This window comes from Mus musculus, chromosome 6, assembly GCF_000001635.26.
Source record: "Mus musculus strain C57BL/6J chromosome 6, GRCm38.p6 C57BL/6J".
Taxonomy (NCBI): Eukaryota; Metazoa; Chordata; class Mammalia; order Rodentia; family Muridae; genus Mus; species Mus musculus.
In genome coordinates, this window is record NC_000072.6 from 116,284,454 (window position 1) to 116,304,083 (window position 19,630).

Here is a 19,630-nt window from a genome sequence, read left to right on the forward strand (position 1 = left end):
TGCCAAACCATGAGTATTTAAAGAAATCTGGCTGGGCAAAGGGAAGATTTTAAAGGTAAAGGTGATGAAGATCACAAAAGGCATTTTGAAGTTGTTATTCTTGGCCACAGGATAAATAATAGTGGTGCCAGCCATACATCGAAGAAGACAGCTGTTGGGCCAGAGTCCTTGAACTAGACGTGTGTTTAATTCATAAGTATTCTTAGCTCTTTAATGAAAGAGTGGTATATCTCTTTAGAGGTGGTGTTGAGATTTTAAACACTCTTTATTATCACCTTTCCTTAAGGTATTCCCATCTGTCAGCAGCACTTAATTTGGAATAACATGGAACTTGAAGATGATTATTGCTTGAATGATTACAAGTGAGTGTAACTACACAGTAGCAGCTTTGTAGTACTCCGTATCAGGACTGCACAGGACTGTTTTCTTTAGAGGTACTCAGTGTCACGACGCCACATGGCTGACTTCTTCATGCCTCTGCAGAACAGCTCTCTGATCCCAGGTGTCATTGTGAATTCTCACTTCTAGCTGTATTGCCTCAGTACCATCTTTGTTCCTGATCTATGTTCTCTGATATTCGTAGTTCACCTTTTAGGTTTATACCACACTGTTGGCCCTGCCTCCTCGCTTGACTGTATTCACTTCTCGTCTTCTTTGCTTTTTTCTTTGACTGTTGACCCACTCTCACCTGGCCCAGTTTCTTTTCTTTCCGTTTCACAAGTTTTGGGCATGGGAGAGTTGCTGGCCACTGAGACTTTATTCATTAGGACCCATTTCTCTCTTTATAAAGTGACACTGTGTATACTAGAGGTTCCAAATGTGCTTTCTGACTTTTGACCTTTCTCTTTCCTGTCATGTAATTTATTACTCTCAAGACAAAGGAATTAGGAGGTGAGAGGTGTCATTAAACTGGAAAAGCACTAGGACTTGGGAGAGTTGCTGGATTTTCTGTGTTATTTTTATTTTGCTGAATGCATTTTCTGTTTCCTGGTTCTTTGGGTTTAGATTAAGCTTTTTCTCTCTCTTGGTCCTCCTTTTTGTATTTTTGAGACAGAGTTTCTATGTGTAGCTCTAGCTGCCCTGGAACTTGCTCTGTAGACCAGGCTGGCCTTGAACTCAGAGATCTACCTGCCTCTGCCTCTGGAGCCTGGGATCAAAGGCATGTGCCACCATCTCCTGACTGGGCCCCACTCTTTACAAAGCTTATGAGAATTTATAAATTTTCTGTAATTCATTTGGGTAAATATAATAGTATCTTCCATTTACTCATATTGCTGTATCTTTTTTCATATTTTAGGGAATATATAATAGCAGTAATAAACTAGTACATAATTAGTGGTTCACTTGACACTGAATGTTATTTGATGATTGTAGTTTATTTTTGTGCTAATTATTCACAGCATTTCAGAAGGTTGTACCTTGAAGCTGGTATTGGCTATGCGTGGTGGACCGATAAGTACTAGAAAAGGTAGGCATACATTAAAGCAATCCAATGATCACTCTTAAGTAACTTGGTACTATTCTTCAGGGATTAGTGGCTAAGCGTTCAAACATAAGAGCTCATAGGGGCTGTTCCTATGGAAGCCACCACAAGATTTCAATCCAACTCACTGGCATGCTCACTGGACCCAAGTCAGCTTTGTCATCTGCACTCCACCACATAGAGCCATGCTCACAACAGTCCTACTTTGTGACCCTCGTTTTTAGAAGGTTTTCAGAGTGTTTTGATCCTCCACAAACTAGAAAACTGGAGGTTGAGTACAGATTCCATTGCTGGCTTATTCCCACATGTCAGATTATATCCCCATACTTCATAATTTTGGTTAAGATTGGATTATTAAAATGTTAAGGCTTTGCCTCAAAATATCAAGTAAAACAGCACAAGAAAAAAAACCTTCCCTTTCTAAAATTATATTCTAAACTATATTGCTTTTAGATGACAAACTCCCAGTGAGTGTTCAGTTATACAGAGTTGTGCACACACAGACAACCTCAGCACCCACCTCCTGGCGTACGGCACCCTGTGCTGGTTTAGGAATGGCTTCAGTGGCCGAGGTAATAATTACCTCTTAGTGATGTAATATGGGAACTGGGACCTTACATTTTGAAAATGGTTCTGGATACTGTGCCATTTGCCTGTCATCTCGGCCATATCTGAGGTAGGAGGATTGAAAGTTACAAATAAGCTTGGGCCACATAGGTGTCTCAGAGAAGGCAGAAAGCTCTATGGATAATATCATTTTAAGGTTTATACATTTTTTCTGAATGTGAAAGAACAAATCAAAATGTTATGTTTCAAAATTAGTGATGTTAATTTCACACTATGGCATCTTTGATACTTTGACCTTATTGCTTTCAGAGTTTATTATTTTTCTATTAGTGTTTCTCTTTATTTCACTTTTCTTTCTGGTGCTGGTAGGTGAACCTTGAGCCTGTGCACATCAGGGGAGTGTACTCTGCAGCTCATTGGCATCCACTGTTGGGGCCACCACTTAGGGCACTGCGCACAGTGTTCCAGCTTTGTTAATGAGTAATGAAAGTCAGACAGCTTGGAAACTTGAGGACAACTGGCTATCACTGGGCTACCAGTTGTGAAGAGTGTCATGACTCCAGTAGGTCTGTGTGAGTCTCCTATGCTCTGATTGGACACACACACCCTGACTAAGACGCTGAGTCATGAGAGGAGCCTTTCAGGAAACACCTGCTGCTCCTTGATGCAGTACAGTTTAGCACACCAGTGGCCTTCCTTATGCTTTCTTGTGGCCTTTAACTGCTTCAAGGAACAGCTGTAGAAAGAATCCATTCTTAAAGCGGAAAGAGAGTTCCTTTGCTGTTGTTGCTTTATGTTGTTGTTTTCTTTTGCTGGTAAAGACTAAACCCAGGACCTTGGGCATGCTGGATACTCACTCTCCTAATGAGTCTTGTCTCTAACTCTCTCTTGCCTCTAATTGCTTGAATGTATCTCCCAATTGTGTATGTGTGTGTGTGAGTGTGCTATGTGGCGTGTATTCTGTCTTTCTCTTGATTATTTTATAATCTAAAGTAAGTGGGATTTATAATACATTTAAGTGATTGATCGTTTGAACCAGTATTTAAAAGCAGAGAAGGCTGAAGGGATTTAGCTAAAATAACAATAGATAAATCTATCAATTGTCTTTGTACAGGAATATAAGTGACCTCATGTTTTTATTTAAGCATGTTTTTAGGCATGCAGCATAAAAATGCATTTTTTTGTTTCATATTAATACAAAGCAAGCCATGAATTTGAGCAGATTTAGGAGAGACACAGTAAGGATTGGAGGGAAGGGGGAAGGAGGGGAAATATGAAAATGCAGTACTCATTAAGTTCTTTAAAAACTAATAAGGGATGCTATATAAAATATAAAACGTCAGGAGCCTGTTTGGAGTGTATCGTCTTATCACATGCACAGTGTGTCTGCATGCATTCAGCATCTATATCCTGTTGCTGTAGCAAGATGCAGAAATGTGCTGAGTTGAAAGCCTGTTGATGAATCTTTCTATTTGTAGTTCCTGTGGAAGACCCACTCAGGGAGCTTGCTGAGTACATGGATTCCAGTCGAGATGAGGTCTGGGAAAAGACCTCCTGCAACAAACAAGTTACGTTTTTGGTATACCGGGAAGGAGATCAGCTGAATTTCTTCCGTGTGGTAGATAGAGGGGATGGCACTTTAACCCCACTGTCTGAGTCTTTAAGGTAAATAGGCTTCATTTGCGTGCTTCACTTAGAAAAGGAGAATACATAACACACTTCAGAAGCCTGTGTGTGCTCCTTGGGTTGTTGAAGTAGCTGTAGTGTGTTTATAAGACCAAGTAAGTTTCATGTACCCTCACCCTCTTCCCTGATAAGTAATTATGAATTTATCCTTCATATGACTGGTACTTAAAAAATAATTTATAAATTTGAATTTTCTTACACAGTAATTTTTTTTATAAAAATAGTTTGTTTCCATTCATTTGTGACAATATTGTTTTGTGAGAATAGTATATTATTACATAACCCTGACATAGCAGAAAGGATTAATCCTGAGGTTGGTATTATTTTAAACTCTGCTACTTAAAGATGGGTAAATCTCTTTTCTTCCTTTTTTTGTTACTGCTAAGAGGAAATAAATTGTATATTACTTGTAAGACCAGAAGGAAAACACTACTGATTGCTTAGGTAGGCAGTGGGAAATGAAGGAGTTGGGGCAAGAGAATCTCTTAAGTGTCTGTACATTTCAACATACTGTGAGCCCCTCCTTTCACTTTAATTTTTATTTTATTACATTATTTGTGTGTACATGTATTGGCATGGTTGTACCTTGTTGCATGTGGAAGTCAGAGGACATCTTGGGAGTCAGCTGTCTCCCTTCATCATGTAGGTCCTGAGAGTTAAACTCGTGTAATGAGGCTTTGGCAGCAAGTGCCTTGACTGGTCAAACCATCTGTCCAGCTCTCTTCACCTTAAGTCATTAAGCACATACTGACCATTTGTAGCCAGTGGCGAGCTTATCTGAGGCACGTACTTAAGTACTAGCTGTGGTCCTGGTGCTATACTGTTGGTGATTGTTGCAGAAGGTTATGGTCTCTGGAGCCAGATGAGTTGGCCTTCATTTCATGTGAAACAGAGACTTAGGGATGGCCTGTGTGAAGTGACTTTAAATGAAGAGAGAAGAAAGTTACTACAGCTAACTAAAGTGAGGCTCACAAAAAGATTAAAATCTATTGCTAAAATTTTTCAAAAGAAAACCCAGCTTGTGATCTGGAAAAGGGTCTTGGGGTCAGATGTCTACAAAGAGAACAGCTAGTGCTTTGTTCATGGCTCACACCTTATACTAAAGGTGACAGGCGGCAGTGTCTGACGTACCAGCTTTCACGTTCATATTCAGTGTGCTATAACTGATCTCCTTTCACTTGGATACTTGAGGGCTCTGGGTTTTCCTGGCAGCTGGTTGGCTAGAGATTTCTCTCAGCTCCCCTTTGATTGCTGTCTTAGTCAGGGTCTCTATTCCTGCACAAACATCATGACCAAGAAGCAAGTTGGGGAGGAAAGGGTTTATTCGGCTTACACTTCCATATTGCTGTTCATCACCAAAGGAAGTCAGGTCTGGAACTCAAGCAGGTCAGGAAGCAGGAGCTGATGCAGAGGCCATGGAGGGATGTTCCTTACTAGCTTGCCTCCCCTGGCTTGCTCAGCCTGCTCTCTTATAGAACCCAAGACTGCCAGTCCAGAGATGGTCCCACCCACAAGGGGCCTCTCCCCCTTGATCACTAATTGAGAAAATGCCTTACAGTTGGATCTCATGGAGGCATTTACTCAACTGAAGCTCCTTTCTCTGTGGTAACTCCAGCTGTGTCAAGTTGACACAAAACTAGCCAGTACAATTGCCTCGGAAGAAGCTAATGTGAGGCCTGAATTACATCTTCAGAATCTCTTTACTTTTACCACAGTAAGTTGGCTAGACAGTAGGATCTGGTCATACCCACACTCGAGGAAAGAGCGGACTGGTTATAGACACCAGGAAAGAACCTTACACTTTCCTTAAGATTCTGCTCAGAGTGGGTGGGAGAGAGGCTGGACCCTTTTGGAGGGCTGACTAACAAACCAGTGGCTGATTGCTTGCTTGTTTTTCCTTTCTTTTTCTGTTTTGTTTTCAAGACAGCATTTCGCTGTGAGGCCTTGGCTGTCCTGAAACTCACTCTTTCTACCAGACTTACCTTAAACTCAGAGATCGGACTGCCTCTGCCTCCCAAGTACTGGGATTAAAGGCGTGCAAGCGGCTGTTTTCATAGTAGGTCAGGATCTGGTTAGCACTGGAAGTGTGACATCTGCCTTAGACTAGAAGTAGAGAGGGGTTAACAATAAAGATTAATGAAGATTACTTACTGCCTTAGGTCATTAGCAGACTTCTTTCATAACAGTTTCTCCACATGTGAGTGCCTTGATTATATGTCATCTTCAAGTTTCCCTGGCTTTTCATATGTCTTATACACCTTCTCCCATTTGCTTGTAATGTCCTTTCCACATCTCACTTTCATCTTCCTCCAGCTAATTTCTTGTCATCTTTGAGGCTGAGGATGGCTTTGACCTTATCTGGTAGCAGAGTCTGGCCCTACATTTCCTGATCTTCCTTTACCTCCATGTGCTCAGACCACAGGTGTGTGCCGCCAGGCCTGGCTCCCATGGCTAATTTATGGTTTTGTTATATACATTTTGTGTGTGTGTGTGTGTGTGTGTGTGTGTGTAGGTCAGAGGGAATCTTGTAGATGGTTCTAACTTTCTATCACATAGGTCACAGGGATGGAACTTGGGTTTTCAGTTCTGCACATAAAGTACCTTTATTCACTGAGCCATCTTGCTGGCCTGTAATTTCAGTTTGTGTTACTGCTTAGCCCAAATATTGTCATGAAGTTAACAGTGTATTTTCTGTACAGGATACCAAAAATAATGAGAAAAATCATGATGATTATGATTTGAATTTGAAAAGTTCTCAAAGCCTCCTGTTTGGGGATTTGGTTGTCAGATAATTGGTTTTGGGAAACGATTAACTCTCAAGCTCAGACATAATTAATAGATTTTACCCTGATGAACTATAACATGATAGCATATTGGGAGGTAGGGCCTACTTGAGGAAGTGAGGTGTGAGTGATATGCCTTGGGAAGATATAACACTGGCTGTGTCTTCTTTCTCTTAAAAATATTTAGTGTGTGTGTGTGTGTATGTGTACATGTGTGTGCCTGTGTGTGTACATGTGTGTTTGTGCCTGTGTGTGTGTACATGTGTGTATGTGTGTGTGTGTGTACATGTGTGTGTGCCTGTGTGTGTACATGTGTGTATGTGTGTGTACATGTGTGTACGTGTGTGTGTGTGTGTGTGTGTGTGTGTGTGTGTGCCTGTGTATGTGTGTGTGTGTGTGTAGAATGTGGAGGCCAGATGATTTGTAGGAATAGGTTCTCTCTGAGATCCTGTGGGTCCTGGGGACTGACCTGAGGTTGTCAGGGTTGGTGGGAAGAGCCTTTCCCTCTGAAAGCTTTCTTCTTTCTCTCTCTGCTTCCTGGCCACCATGAGGTGAGTAGTTCTGCCCTGCCATGTGCTTCCCACCATCATGTTTTGTCTTACTGTGCTCCAGAGGCAACAGAGCCAAGTGGCCAAGGGGTAAAACCTCTAAAATAAGGAGCAAATAAATCTCTCCTCCTTTTAAATCACTCCCGTCGTTTGTCACAGCAATGGAGAACTGATTAACACAGAGATAAAAGCCATCCAAGAGATGCTCAGTAAGCTTACTACTGATTCTGATGGTTGTAGTAATACATGGTGGGTCCACACATTTATCCAGTGTATACTATGGCGAGGGACAAAATCACAGCTAGAGGCCCCCAGCACTGACCCGCTTCTTCATCAATTGGAATTAAAACAACTAGGGAGTAGCTTCTTAAGGAGGTGTGGACAAATGTACATGAAGCAACCATGACTCTAAAGACTGGAGCAAAGGCAGAGGGAGCCTCCACCCCGTGCAGCTGTGGCAGCACAGCAGCCGGTACCTAGGCAGAGACCTAGACATGAGCTGACATGGAGTCAGCATGATGCAGAAGGGCAGTCTCAGCTCCACTGCGGGGAACTCTGCAGACCAGGCAGTTGGAAGAGAACCATTTTGCATTTCCCAGCACACATTGGCAATGAGAAGTGAGAACGGTGTGTCAGAGCTTGCAGCTTTGGGAAACAAAAGCCCCTTTATTTTCTTGTCTCTTTCTGCACTGAAAAACTTACACAAACATGAACATACTCTCAGTGATAGCTCTGAAAGCCAGTTTGCTCAGAGAGGAGACTGTTATACAGTAATTCTGTGCCAATTGTGCTTGGTAGGTAGCAGGAAAGGATGGCAGAACTCACTTTCCCCATTAACACTGTAGCTAGCTTAGGGACTTGAAGCACCAAGCCGGTGGATCTGGTTAGTTGGAGTGCTGGCCTGCCATGCCCAGCTCCTCAGTGCAGATAGCTGCTCTCTCCTCTGCGTAGGCCTCAGAAGGGCCCTGCAGTGCCTTTGCTCTCTCAGAACTAACCAAGACATGCTAAGAGCTGACTGGAGTAGTAGCGGGTGTTCACTCTTCCACACACAGTGGACTATTTCAGTAGAAACAATACTTTCCTTTCTTAGTAAGACTTTTTCTATTGTTTGGTACATGTATTTTGCTTCACGTTTTTTCTTTGCCTTTTAATACTTTATTTTTTTAAATTTATGTTATTGACTTTGTTTCTACCTTTCTCTTGTTTCCTTTTTACTCTTTTTTTCTCCTGTCTGGGTTAGAATCCAGGGCTCTGCACATGCTGGGTAGCTGCTCTAACAATAGCTCATAATATCCCAAGTTCTCTCTTTAAATTTTTGGACTTTTTGTGACTCTTTCCTCTTTCTTTCATTCTTAGGCAATTTTGCCATTTAAAAATGTTGAACAATTTATTTCATTTTTATTGATGTGTGTGCACATGTGCATACATTGTGGGCAGTACAATTGAGCGAGGTGTGCAGTGTGAGTTTTGGATGTTGAACTCAGGTTTTCAGACTGGCAGCAAGTGCATTACACCCCTGCCATCGCTACAGTCCTGTCTTTACTTTGTATTTTTGGCCTGTCATTCGAGTTGGTGGTGACATTTTATATCCTGTAGTTTTCCTTCTCTTTTCACTATGCCTGTGTCGGGTTTGCTTGTACTAGCAGGCTCCCCTTTCCAGATAGGGTTAGGGACTGAGACTAACACTTGGGGCACTTTGTGGAGATGATCTACTGTGAGATACTCTCCACCTTAACTAAGAGCCATTATATCCTATTTACTGTGTTCATCTCTGTGGGGACCTCAGAGAATATCTTTACTTTAAAAATAGAGGACATTAGAGCCAGCAGGATGACTTCTCAGGTAAAGGCATTTGCCACTTGAGAACGCAAGCCTGACATCCTGAGTCGGCTCCTGAGAGCCCACGTAATGGTGGAAGACTAGAGAGACTAGTTGTCCTCTAATCTCACATGTGTACCATGGTATTCACTGCACACCATGCACACCAATAGGAATATTGTTAATTAGAAAAAAGAGGTCATAAAAGCCCATAGCTAGCACCTCAAGTAAGTACAGTTAGGGGTGCCCAATAGTCTGTTCCCGGATATTCGCTCCTATAGCACCAGCAGAGAGAAGCAGTGGCCTCATATGTCCACGTACACACCACTCCCATATTGCTTCAGACTACACATTACCGAGAAGAGTTAGGGCATACTCCATAGACTTCAGTACACCAGCCTAAAGTGCCAGAGGGATGCCTCTTGTTATAAGACCTACAAAGAAAATAGGGACTCAGTTTTTTTTTTTATTTTTTTATTAGGTATTTTCCTCATTTACATTTCCAATGCTATCCCAAAAGTCCCTCATATCCACCCCACCCCCAATTCCCTACCCACCCACTCCCCCCTTTTGGCCCTGGCATTTCCCTGTACCGCAAGTCCAATGGGCCTCTCTTTCCAGTGATGGCCGACTAGGCCATCTTTTGATACACATGCAGCTAGAGACAAGAGCTCCGGGGTACTGGTTAGTTCATATTGTTGTTCCACCTATAGGGTTGCAGTTCCCTTTAGCTCCTTGGGTACTTTCTCTAGCTCCTCCATTGGGGGCCCTGTGATCCATCCAATAGCTGACTGTGAGCATCCACTTCTGTGTTTGCTAGCCCCGGCATAGTTTCACAAGAGACAGCTATATCTGGGTCCTTTCAGCAAAATCTTGCTAGTGTATGCAATGGTGTCAGCGTTTGGAAGCTGATTATGGGATGGATATGGCAATCACTAGATGGTCCATCCTTTCATCACAGCTCCAAATTTTGTCTCTGTAACTCCTTCCATGGGTGTTTTGTTCCCAATTCGAAGAAGGGGCAAAGTATCCACACTTTGGTCTTCGTTCTTCTTGAGTTTCATGCGTTTATCAAATTGTATCTTATATCTTGGGTATCCTAAGTTTCTGGGCTAATATCTACTTATCAGTGTGTACATGTTGTGCGAGTTCCTTTGTGATTGGGTTACCTCACTCAGGATGATGCCCTCCAGGTCCATCCATTTGCCTAGGAATTTCATAAATTCATTCTTTTTAATAGCTGAGTAGTACTCCATTGTGTAAATGTACTACATTTTCTGTATCCATTCCTCTGTTGAGGGGCATCTGGGTTCTTTCCAGCTTCTGGCTATTATAAATAAGGCTGCTATGAACATAGAGGAGCATGTGTCCTTCTTACCGGTTGGAACATCTTCTGGATATATGCCCAGGAGCGGTATTGCAGGATCCTCTGGTATTACTATATCCAGTTTTCTGAGGAACCGCCAGACTGATTTCCAGAGTGGTTGTACAAGCTTGCAATCCCACCAACAATGGAGGAGTGTTCCTCTTTCTCCACATCCTCGCCAGCATCTGCTGTCACCTGAATTTTTGATCTTAGCCATTCTGACTGGTGTGAGGTGGAATCTCAGGGGTTGTTTTGATTTGCATTTCCCTGATGATTAAGGATGTTGAACATTTTTTCAGGTGCTTCTCTGCCATTCGGTATTCCTCAGGTGAGAATTCTTTGTTCAGCTCTGAGCCCCATTTTTTAATGGGGTTATTTGATTTTCTGGAGTCCACCTTCTTGAGTTCTTTATATATATTGGATATTAGTCCCCTATCCAATTTGGGATAGGTAAAGATCCTTTCCCAATCTGTTGGTGGTCTTTTTGTCTTATTGACAGTGTCTTTTGCCTTGCAGAAGCTTTGCAATTTTATGAGGTCCCATTTGTCGATTCTCGATCTTACAGTACAAGCCATTGCTGTTCTATTCAGGAATTTTTCCCCTGTACCCATATCTTTGAGGCTTTTCCCTATTTTCTCCTCTATAAGTTTCAGTGTCTCTGGTTTTATGTGGAGTTCCTTAATCCACTTAGATTTGACCTTAGTACAAGGAGATAGGAATGGATCAATTCGCATTCTTCTAAATGATAACTGCCAGTTGTGCCAGCACCATTTGTTGAAAATGCTGTCTTTTTTCCACTGGATGGTTTTAGCTCCCTTGTCGAAGATCAAGTGACCGTAGGTGTGTCGGAGGGACTCAGTTTTAAAACATTGTCTAATGATGTCAGTTCTATCTTATGTAACATGTATATGCTTTTAAGTCCATGTTTAGTGTACACTGATTTTTTTTAAGTTCTAAAATAACACTGGGCATGGTGATGCTCACCAGCCTCTGGGAGACAGGAGAAGAGGGATTTCTCCACGTTCAAGGTCAGCCTGGGGTAGGTAGGTAGTTCTAGGCCATCACCAGAGCTATCCGGTGCTACATAGTGAGACTTTGTTTCAAAAGAAAGAAAAGACAGTACCAAATAGCGATGCACAGCATCCACGTGTGATACCTGTGACTGCGTCACAACTGGAGCTTGCCAGTCTTTACTGTGCAGTGCTAAGTGTTACCTAACACAGCGGTTAGTTCCAGCATTGTGCCGGAGAATGCTATGTAATACACAGACGAGCCAGTCTATCTCTGCTACAGGAAACCTGGATTCTGTATACATGTATGTGCTAAAAATACAATTATTTTGATCTTCTTCCAGCTATTTAAAACTATGAAAAACTATTTAGTTCATAGGCCACACAATAGGTTGCAGGCCAACTTTGACCCCTTGCTATATTTTGCTGAATTATTGGACCCATTCACATACAAAATGTTAATTTTTTATCTTAAATAATTTTAGTGAATAATGCTTCCTTGTTTTAAAAGAGAGAAATCTAAGCAGGCACTGTAAGGCGTAAATGATAACTTGCCTTAAAAAAACAACCCAGTGAGCAAGCCAAGTGTAGTAGCTCAGATCTGTAACCCCAGCATTGGAAGCTGAGAACAGGCTGGCCTACAGAGTGAGTTCCAGGTCAGCCTGAGATATAGTCAGATCTTGCCTTTAAAAAGCAAAACTCAAATTAGTACTTGGTTTTGGGATGAGCAATATTCATGTTGAAATAAATGTCATATTTGTCCATCTCTTGTTATTTAATCATATTATTAAAGGTCTAGAGAATGCTTATGTATTAAATTCAAGTATAGGGATTAGAGAGATATGGTCATGGTTAAGAGTACTCACTACTCTTCTAAGAGAAAAGACCATGATTTAGTTCCCAGCATCCACATCAGGTGGCTCACAACCACCTGTGACTCTGATCCAGGAGACCCAGTGCCCTCCTCTAGCCTCCATGAATACCCTCCAACATGTTACATATCTTCTCCCAAACATACATACACGTGAATAAAAATAAAAGCTAAATCTTTAAACAATGAATATTAAATATATTGATTTTTAGGGACTTATAAATTATTATAAATTATGTATTATCTGAGCATAAATGATTGGCCTCTAGATGATGCCATGAATCTATGACTGTTGAGAGAATAATAACATGATTCTTTAATAGACATGGTAATCCCAGCCTGGGTAGCCCTGGCCTTGGCCTAGAATTCCCTGTCCGGTCCACACTGACTTCGAACATGGAGAAATCCCTTTTCTCCTGCTTCCCTTCTTAATCCCAGCATTGGGGAGACAGAGGCAGAAGGATTGCTAAAGCCTCAAGGCCAAACTGGCCTACATAATTAACTACACACAAGTCAAGGCAGCATAGGAGGGAGATTGTGGTCCAAACCTTTTCCCTCCAAAAAGATAATTCAAAAAATGAGGTGAATTTAAAAATAGTTTTATGCTCTAAAATGTATTCAATAAAATATTCCTCTTCGTATATATATTCCACAGGAGACTGTGGTTTTTTTTTTTTTTTTTTTGTGTGTGTGTGTGTGTGTGTGTGTTTTTCGAGACAGGGTTTCTCTATAGCCCTGGCTGTCCTGGAACTCACTTTGTAGACCAGGCTGGCCTCCTCGAACTCAGAAATCCACCTTTTTGTGACCATAAAATATTAGAACAGCTTAGACTATTTCTTAGGGGATAAAGTTATAAAAAACCATAGTGCAGAGAGAAATATTTAGAGTTAAAATTTTTCATGGTAATCAAGATTATTAGATCATGCAAAATCATTCCTTCTGACTTCACAAGGTAAACTGACAGAAATCTTCATGTTCTTTCATTTTCAGGTTTTTGACATAGAGGCAAACAAAAGTTGTCACATATATTAATTTTGTCACACATTGTCATGCATGATTCTGTAACAGAGAGTAACAGGAGAAGTTAGCTTTGGGACTAGACAGTTGACTGTTTGGATCTAAGGCCCAATACCTACTGTCTTTCTGGTCTTGAGCCAAATGACTTAACCTCTTATTTTTTTAAAATTGTTTAATTTTTTTTTTTTTTAACTAGAAAAGGGTCACTTTGTAGCCCTGGCTGTTTTAGTACTCTTTGTAGACCAGGCTGGCCTTGAACTCATAGAAATCCTTCTGCCTCAGCTTCTTAACTCACTGCTGCCAATCAGGGAATCCTTGGCGACTGACCCCAAGTTGGAATTAGAACTTTGGCTAGGTACTGAGAGTCAGCTCACCGGCCCCTCCTGTGAGGCAGCCTGCCCACCACTGAGTCCCAGTGAAGCCCACCCAAGTCCTCCTTCGATGCATTCGGAGTGGAGTCAGTGGCAGTGTCTGCACGTGTCAGCCTTTCCACTGCTCCTCCACTCCCTGCTCCCCTCCCCACCCCATTCACCTAACGAGCCATTCTAATACACCCTGCAGATCTGAGGCTGCCTGGAGTCTGAGCTGGAGTTTGAATCAAAACTTCATTTTAAGTAGGACCTTCCGAGCCAGCTCATCTGCCCCATCCCTCACAGTGCCAGCCACCCCACCCACTGCGCAGATCTGAGACAGTTTGAAATCCAAATGTGGAATCTGAACTGGAAATTCAGGCAGGAACTCCTAGAGCCTCGGTTCCTAGCCTCCAGTCTACTGTTCTGGATCCCAGCCCAGAAGCACAGTTAGAGCCAACCCCACTCGGTCCTGTCCCTCCCCACTGCTCCTGGTGGAGCCCCAAGTACAGTTAGAGCCAACCCCACTCGGTCCTGTCCCTCCCCACTGCTCCTGGTGGAGCCCCAAGTACAGTTAGAGCCAACCCCACTCGGTCCTGTCCCTCCCCACTGCTCCTGGTGGAGCCCCAGGGTGAAAACACAGTGTCTCAGTTAGGGCTTCTATTGCTGTGATCAGACTCCATGACTGAAAGAAACTTGGGGAGGAGAGGGTTGATTTTAGCCTACAACTCTCAGGTCACACTCCATCGCTCTATCACTCAGGGAAGTTGGAGCAGGAACTCAAGGTACAAACTTGGAGGCAAGAACTGAAGCAGAAGCTATGGAGGAAAACTGCTTACTGGCTTGTTCCTTATGGCTTTTTCAATGTGCCTTCTTACAGTACCCAGGACCAACTACCCAGTGGTGGCACAGCTTACAGTGAGCTGGGCCCTCCCACATAAATCGTTAATCAAGAAAATTCCTCACAGCCTTGCCCACAGGCCAATCTGGTGGGGACATTTTCTCAGTTGGGGTTCCCTCTTTACAGGTAACTCTAGCCTGCCTCAAGTTGACAAAAATACCATCATTCAGCAGGCCCACAACCTGAGCAATTGGGGTAATAACAAAGGTGAGACCAGATATCCATGCAGACACCGCAAACCTGCCCAATAATAACTCAGATTTGAATGGTCCCCCCCACCACCAAACCCCCCCACAAACTAAGAGGATAAAACAGGACCCCTCTTTCTGTTTCCTGCAAGAAATACACCTCATGTCGAGGACAGGTAGCATTTTAGGGTAGAAGGATGGAAAAAGGTATCTCAAGGAGGAGCAGCTATTGTACTAGTTGATAAAGTAGACTTGAGACCAACACTGGTCAGAGAAGACAGAGGACACTGCATACTCTTCTAATACAGATCCGCCAAGAGGATATTATAGTTATAAACATTTATGTACCAAACACAGGAGCATCTAATTTAATAAAAGAAACACCTTTAGATATAAAACCACACAGTTACCCCAATACAGTCACAGTACGTGGCTCCAATAGCCAACCATCACCAGTAGACAGGTCATCCAGACAAAACTAGATAAACTGCAGTTAAATATCATAAATCAAATGGACCTAGAAAACATTACACTCAGACGCTAAAGAATGAGTTTTCTTCTTAGCAGCAATGTAATGTTCTCCAAAATTGATCACATATTAGGACACAATGCAAGGAAATTGGGAAAACTGGAGTAACATCTTGCATCTGTCTGACCACTATGGACATCAACAATAGAAACAGGAGAATGTACACAAACTCACAGAAACCGAACGACATACTGAATACAAACTGGGCTATGGGAGAAATCAAGAAGGAAATGTAAAACTTCCTAAAACTGAATGAAAATGAAAATACCACATATCAAAATCTATGGGACACCATGAAGGCAACCCTAACAGTAAAATTCCTAGTACTAAGTGCCTGGTTTTGTTGCTGAGAGATAGCTAGAGAGATAGCTCAGAGGTTAAGAATACTTAACTCTTGCAGAGGAGCCGGGTTCAATTCTCTAATGACTTCATTTTCAGGGGACCCAACACCCAACAGCAGGCACGCATGTGGTGTGCATGCACATGTGCGGACAAAACACTCATAAATTATTTCTTTTAAATTGAAGCAATCTCATTAACAACTTATATACTTGAAATCGTTAGAAAACAGGAAGAATCAACACCCTCAAAAATTAGATGGGAAGAAATTCTCAGACTTGTGCTGAGATCAATAACATTTTTAAAATAAAAAAATAAATGAGTTGGTTCTTTGGAAAAAAAAAATAGAGGGTCGGGCATGGTGGCACACATCTTTGATCCAAGCACTCAAGAGGCAGAGGCAGGCAGACAGGCAGGACTGTTAAACAGAGAAACCCTGTCTTGAAAACAAACAAACAAGCAAACAAACAAATAAATAAATAAAAATAAAGAATACCAATGTTCTCTAGCCAAATTAACAAAAGAAGAAATCTAAATTCATAAAATCATAGATGAAAAGGGAGATGTTGCAACATTCATTTAGGAAATTCAGTGAACTATAAAGCCATAATTTAAAAATATTTATTCTACCAAACTGGATAACCTAAAAGAAGTGGATGAATTGACATATATATACACAACCTGCCAGTATTAAGTCAAGATGAAGTAAATAATGTAAACAACCATAATGTGAGATAGAGCTTTAGTTTAAATCTCCCAACAGAAACCATGCAGAGACAGGTAGATTCAGCAATTTTCTGTAAATCCTTTTCAAAGAAGAATTAACACCAATACTATTTAAATTATTCTCCAAAATAGAAATTGATAGAATACTTCCAAATTCTTTTCATGAAGTCACTAGTACCCTGGTACAAAGGCCAAATACTTAACAGATAAAAAGTTGCAGACCAGTATCTTTTATATAGATATAAACATAATTCAAGAACATATCAAAAACGATTATCCACCATGATTAAGTTGGCTTCATTTCCGATATGAAGGATTGGTTCAACATATGTAAATCAATAAACTGTTTACAACAGTCCCATGGCCAACATTCTAAACAAAGCATTTCCACTAAAATCACTGTTGACTATTATTTGAACTTAACTAGAATAAGACAACTGAAGGAAGCTGGGCGTGGTGGCGCACGCCTTTAATCCCAGCACTGGGAAGGCAGAGGCAGGCAGATTTCTGAGTTTGAGGACAGCCAGGGCGACACAGAGAAACCCTGTCTCAAAAAACAAAACAAAACAACAACAAAAAAGACAACTGAAGGAGATGATACAGATAGGAAAAAAAGTCAGAGTATCCTTGTTTACAGAAGATATAATTTCATAAGTAAAAGACCCCAAAGACTCACCAGAAAATGTCTACAGATGATACTTTCAGCAATATAGCAGGACACAGAACACACAAAGATCAATAGCTGTTCTATGTACAAGTGACAAAGACACTTAGAATGAAACCAGCTTTCACATCATGCATGCAACACATCATGTAATAACTAAGGAAATGAAAGATGTGTTTAATAAAAACTTTAAGACATTGAAGAAGGAAATTGAAAACACTGGAAAGACAGAAAGATCTCACATGCTTATTGATTGGTAGTATTAATAATGTGAAAATGGCCATCCTACTGAAAGCAGTCTCGAGATTCATTGTAATGCCCTTCAAAAATCTCAACACAAGCCAGGCGTGGTGGCGCACGCCTTTAATCCCAAGCACTTGGGAGGCAGAGGCAGAGGCAGGCGATTTCTGAGTTCGAGGCCATCCTGGTCTACAAAGTGAGTTCCAGGACAGCCAGGGCTATACAGAGAAACCCTGTCTCGAAAAACCAAACCAAACCAAATCAAAACAAAAACAAAAGCAAAACAGAATAGGCGACTCTCTTTAAAAAAAAATCTCAACACAATTCTTCACAAAAATTGAAAAAATAAATTTCACATAATATTTAATAGGCAAAACCCACTACTCAGCTATTAAAAATGATGAAATCATGAAATTCTTAGGCAAATGGATAGAACTAGAAAATATCATCCTGAGTGAGGTAACCCAATCGCAAAAGAACACACATGTTATACACTCACTGATAAGTGGATACTAGCCCCAAACCTCCAAATAACCAGGATACAACTCATAGACCACATGAAGCTCAATAAAAAGGAAAACCAAAGTGTGGGTGCTTCGGTCCTTCTTAGAAGGAGAACAAAATACAGGAGCATATATGGAGATAAAGTATAGAGCAGAAACTGAAGGAAAGGCCATCCAGAGAACAACAATATCAACCAACCAGACCCCCCAGAACTCCCAGGGACTAAGCCATCAACAAAGGAGTACACATGGCTCCAGCTGCATATGTAGCAGAGGATGGCCTTGTCAGACATCAATGGGAGGAGAAGTCCTTGGTCCTATGAAGGCTCGATAGATGCCCCAGTGTAGAGGAATCGAGGGCAGGGACGTGAGAGTGGGTGGGTGGGTGGAACACCCTCATAGAAGCTGGGGGAGGGAGGATGTGATAGGGTGTTTCCGGGAAGAAGGGAAGCTGGGAAAGGGGATAACATTTGAAATGCAAATAAAGAAAATATCTAGTAAAAAAAAAAAAGACAATAAAATTTAATACATATCTAAAAAAAAAAAAAAAAAAAGGCAAAAACCCCATGATAGCTAAGACAATCCTGACCAATAAAAGAACTGATGGAAGTCTCACCATTCCTGATTTTAACTAAGTTGTACTACAGAGCTACAGTAATAAAACCAGAATGGTATTGGCAGGGGCAGGTGGGGTGGGGGGAGGGAGGAGCAAATTGGGACTGGAGAGATGGTTCAGTGGTTAGGAGGACTGCTTGCTCTTCCAAGGGATCTGGATTTGATTCCCAGCACCATATAGTAGCTTACAGCCATCTGTTCCAGGCGATCCAGCATTTTCTTCAGGCCTCCAAGGGCACTGCATGCATGTGGCGCATAGATGGACATTCAGCTACAACACCCATATTCATACAAAATATTTTTAATTAAAAAAGAGGCATTGATCAATAGAATAGAATTTAAGACCTCCAGACATCCAAGGACAGTTGATATTTTCCATTGAAGCCAAAAAATACACATTGGTGAGAAGAGCATCTTCAGCAAATAGTGCTGGTCATTCTGCATAGCTGTAGGTCAGAGAGTGAAACTGTGTCTTTCTCTCCCAGCCTGTACAAAACTGGGTTTCAAATGGACCCAGGACCTAAATATAAGACCTGATATCCTGAACCTGATAGAAGAAAAAGGGAACAAGGTTGAACATAAAGACACAGGAAAGGGCTTTGTGAACCAGACCCTGATTGCACAAATATTAAGAAGAAATGTGAATAAATGGAACCTCATAAATAAAAACTTCTGTACAGCAGAGGACACCGTGTTTGAAGGGGCAGCCCCCAGGAGGGGAAAATTGTGTACCAATTACACATCTGAAAGTTGTAGGATAGAAAAGCAACAACCCTAAATGTTTAGAAAACCACATTTAAATGGGATATGGATCTAAAGAGAGTTCTCAAAAGATGAAATAGAGATGGTTGAAAAACACTTTGAAGTGTTCACTATCCTTAGTCATCAGGGAATCATAAACCTACATTGAGCCTTCATCTCCTCCCAGTTGGAATGGTCAGGATTAACAAAACAACAGCAGAAGCAGGGAAAAGGCACCAACCGCATCTTCACATCTTATAGGCACGCAAATTAGTGCAGCCACTATGAAGTAAGTCAGTGTGGAGGTTAATCAAAAGCTGAACATCGTCTTACCACAAAATCCAGCTGCACAGCTCTCGAGCAGATACATCTTACTACAGGGAAACTTGTTCATCTATACTCACTGATTTTTGTGTAATAGCTCGCAATCGGAAACCGTCTAGATGTCCACCAATAGATAAATGGCCAGTGACAGTGTGATACTTATAGAATGTAAAATTATTCATCTGTTAACAAAAATAGTCATGAAATTTTCAGATGAATGGATAAGCTGGAAACATTCTGAGTCAGGTAACCTGGACCCAGAAGGACAAACACCGTGTGGTCTCCCTCAGACATGAGTGTTAGCTTTTAAGCTTTAGATGTGTGCATTTCATTTAGAAGATCCACCCCTAGCCAAGGAGTT

The 19,630-nt window shown here is 41.5% G+C and overlaps 1 protein-coding gene across 16 annotated transcripts in view; it reads left to right on the forward strand.

Moving 5' to 3' along the window:
- The window catches only part of Zfand4 (zinc finger, AN1-type domain 4), a 69,830-nt gene that overhangs the window by 20,860 nt on the left and 29,340 nt on the right, over positions 1 to 19,630 (forward strand). For 4 of the 16 annotated variants that reach the window (XM_006506506.4, XM_006506510.4, NM_001309446.1 and 1 more), the window contains 3 exons: positions 287 to 362; positions 1,401 to 1,468; positions 3,529 to 3,715. The exons of 3 other annotated variants lie outside the window; for them this stretch is intronic. In XM_006506506.4, coding sequence (XP_006506569.1) covers positions 287 to 362; positions 1,401 to 1,468; positions 3,529 to 3,715 — 331 coding nt within the window. Of the gene's footprint in view, positions 1 to 286; positions 363 to 1,400; positions 1,469 to 1,936; positions 2,160 to 3,528; positions 3,716 to 6,049; positions 7,071 to 19,630 lie in introns of all 16 variants that reach the window. 9 more of the 16 variants (NM_001290338.1, XM_030255562.1, XM_011241441.3 and 6 more) reach the window with 6 other exon arrangements.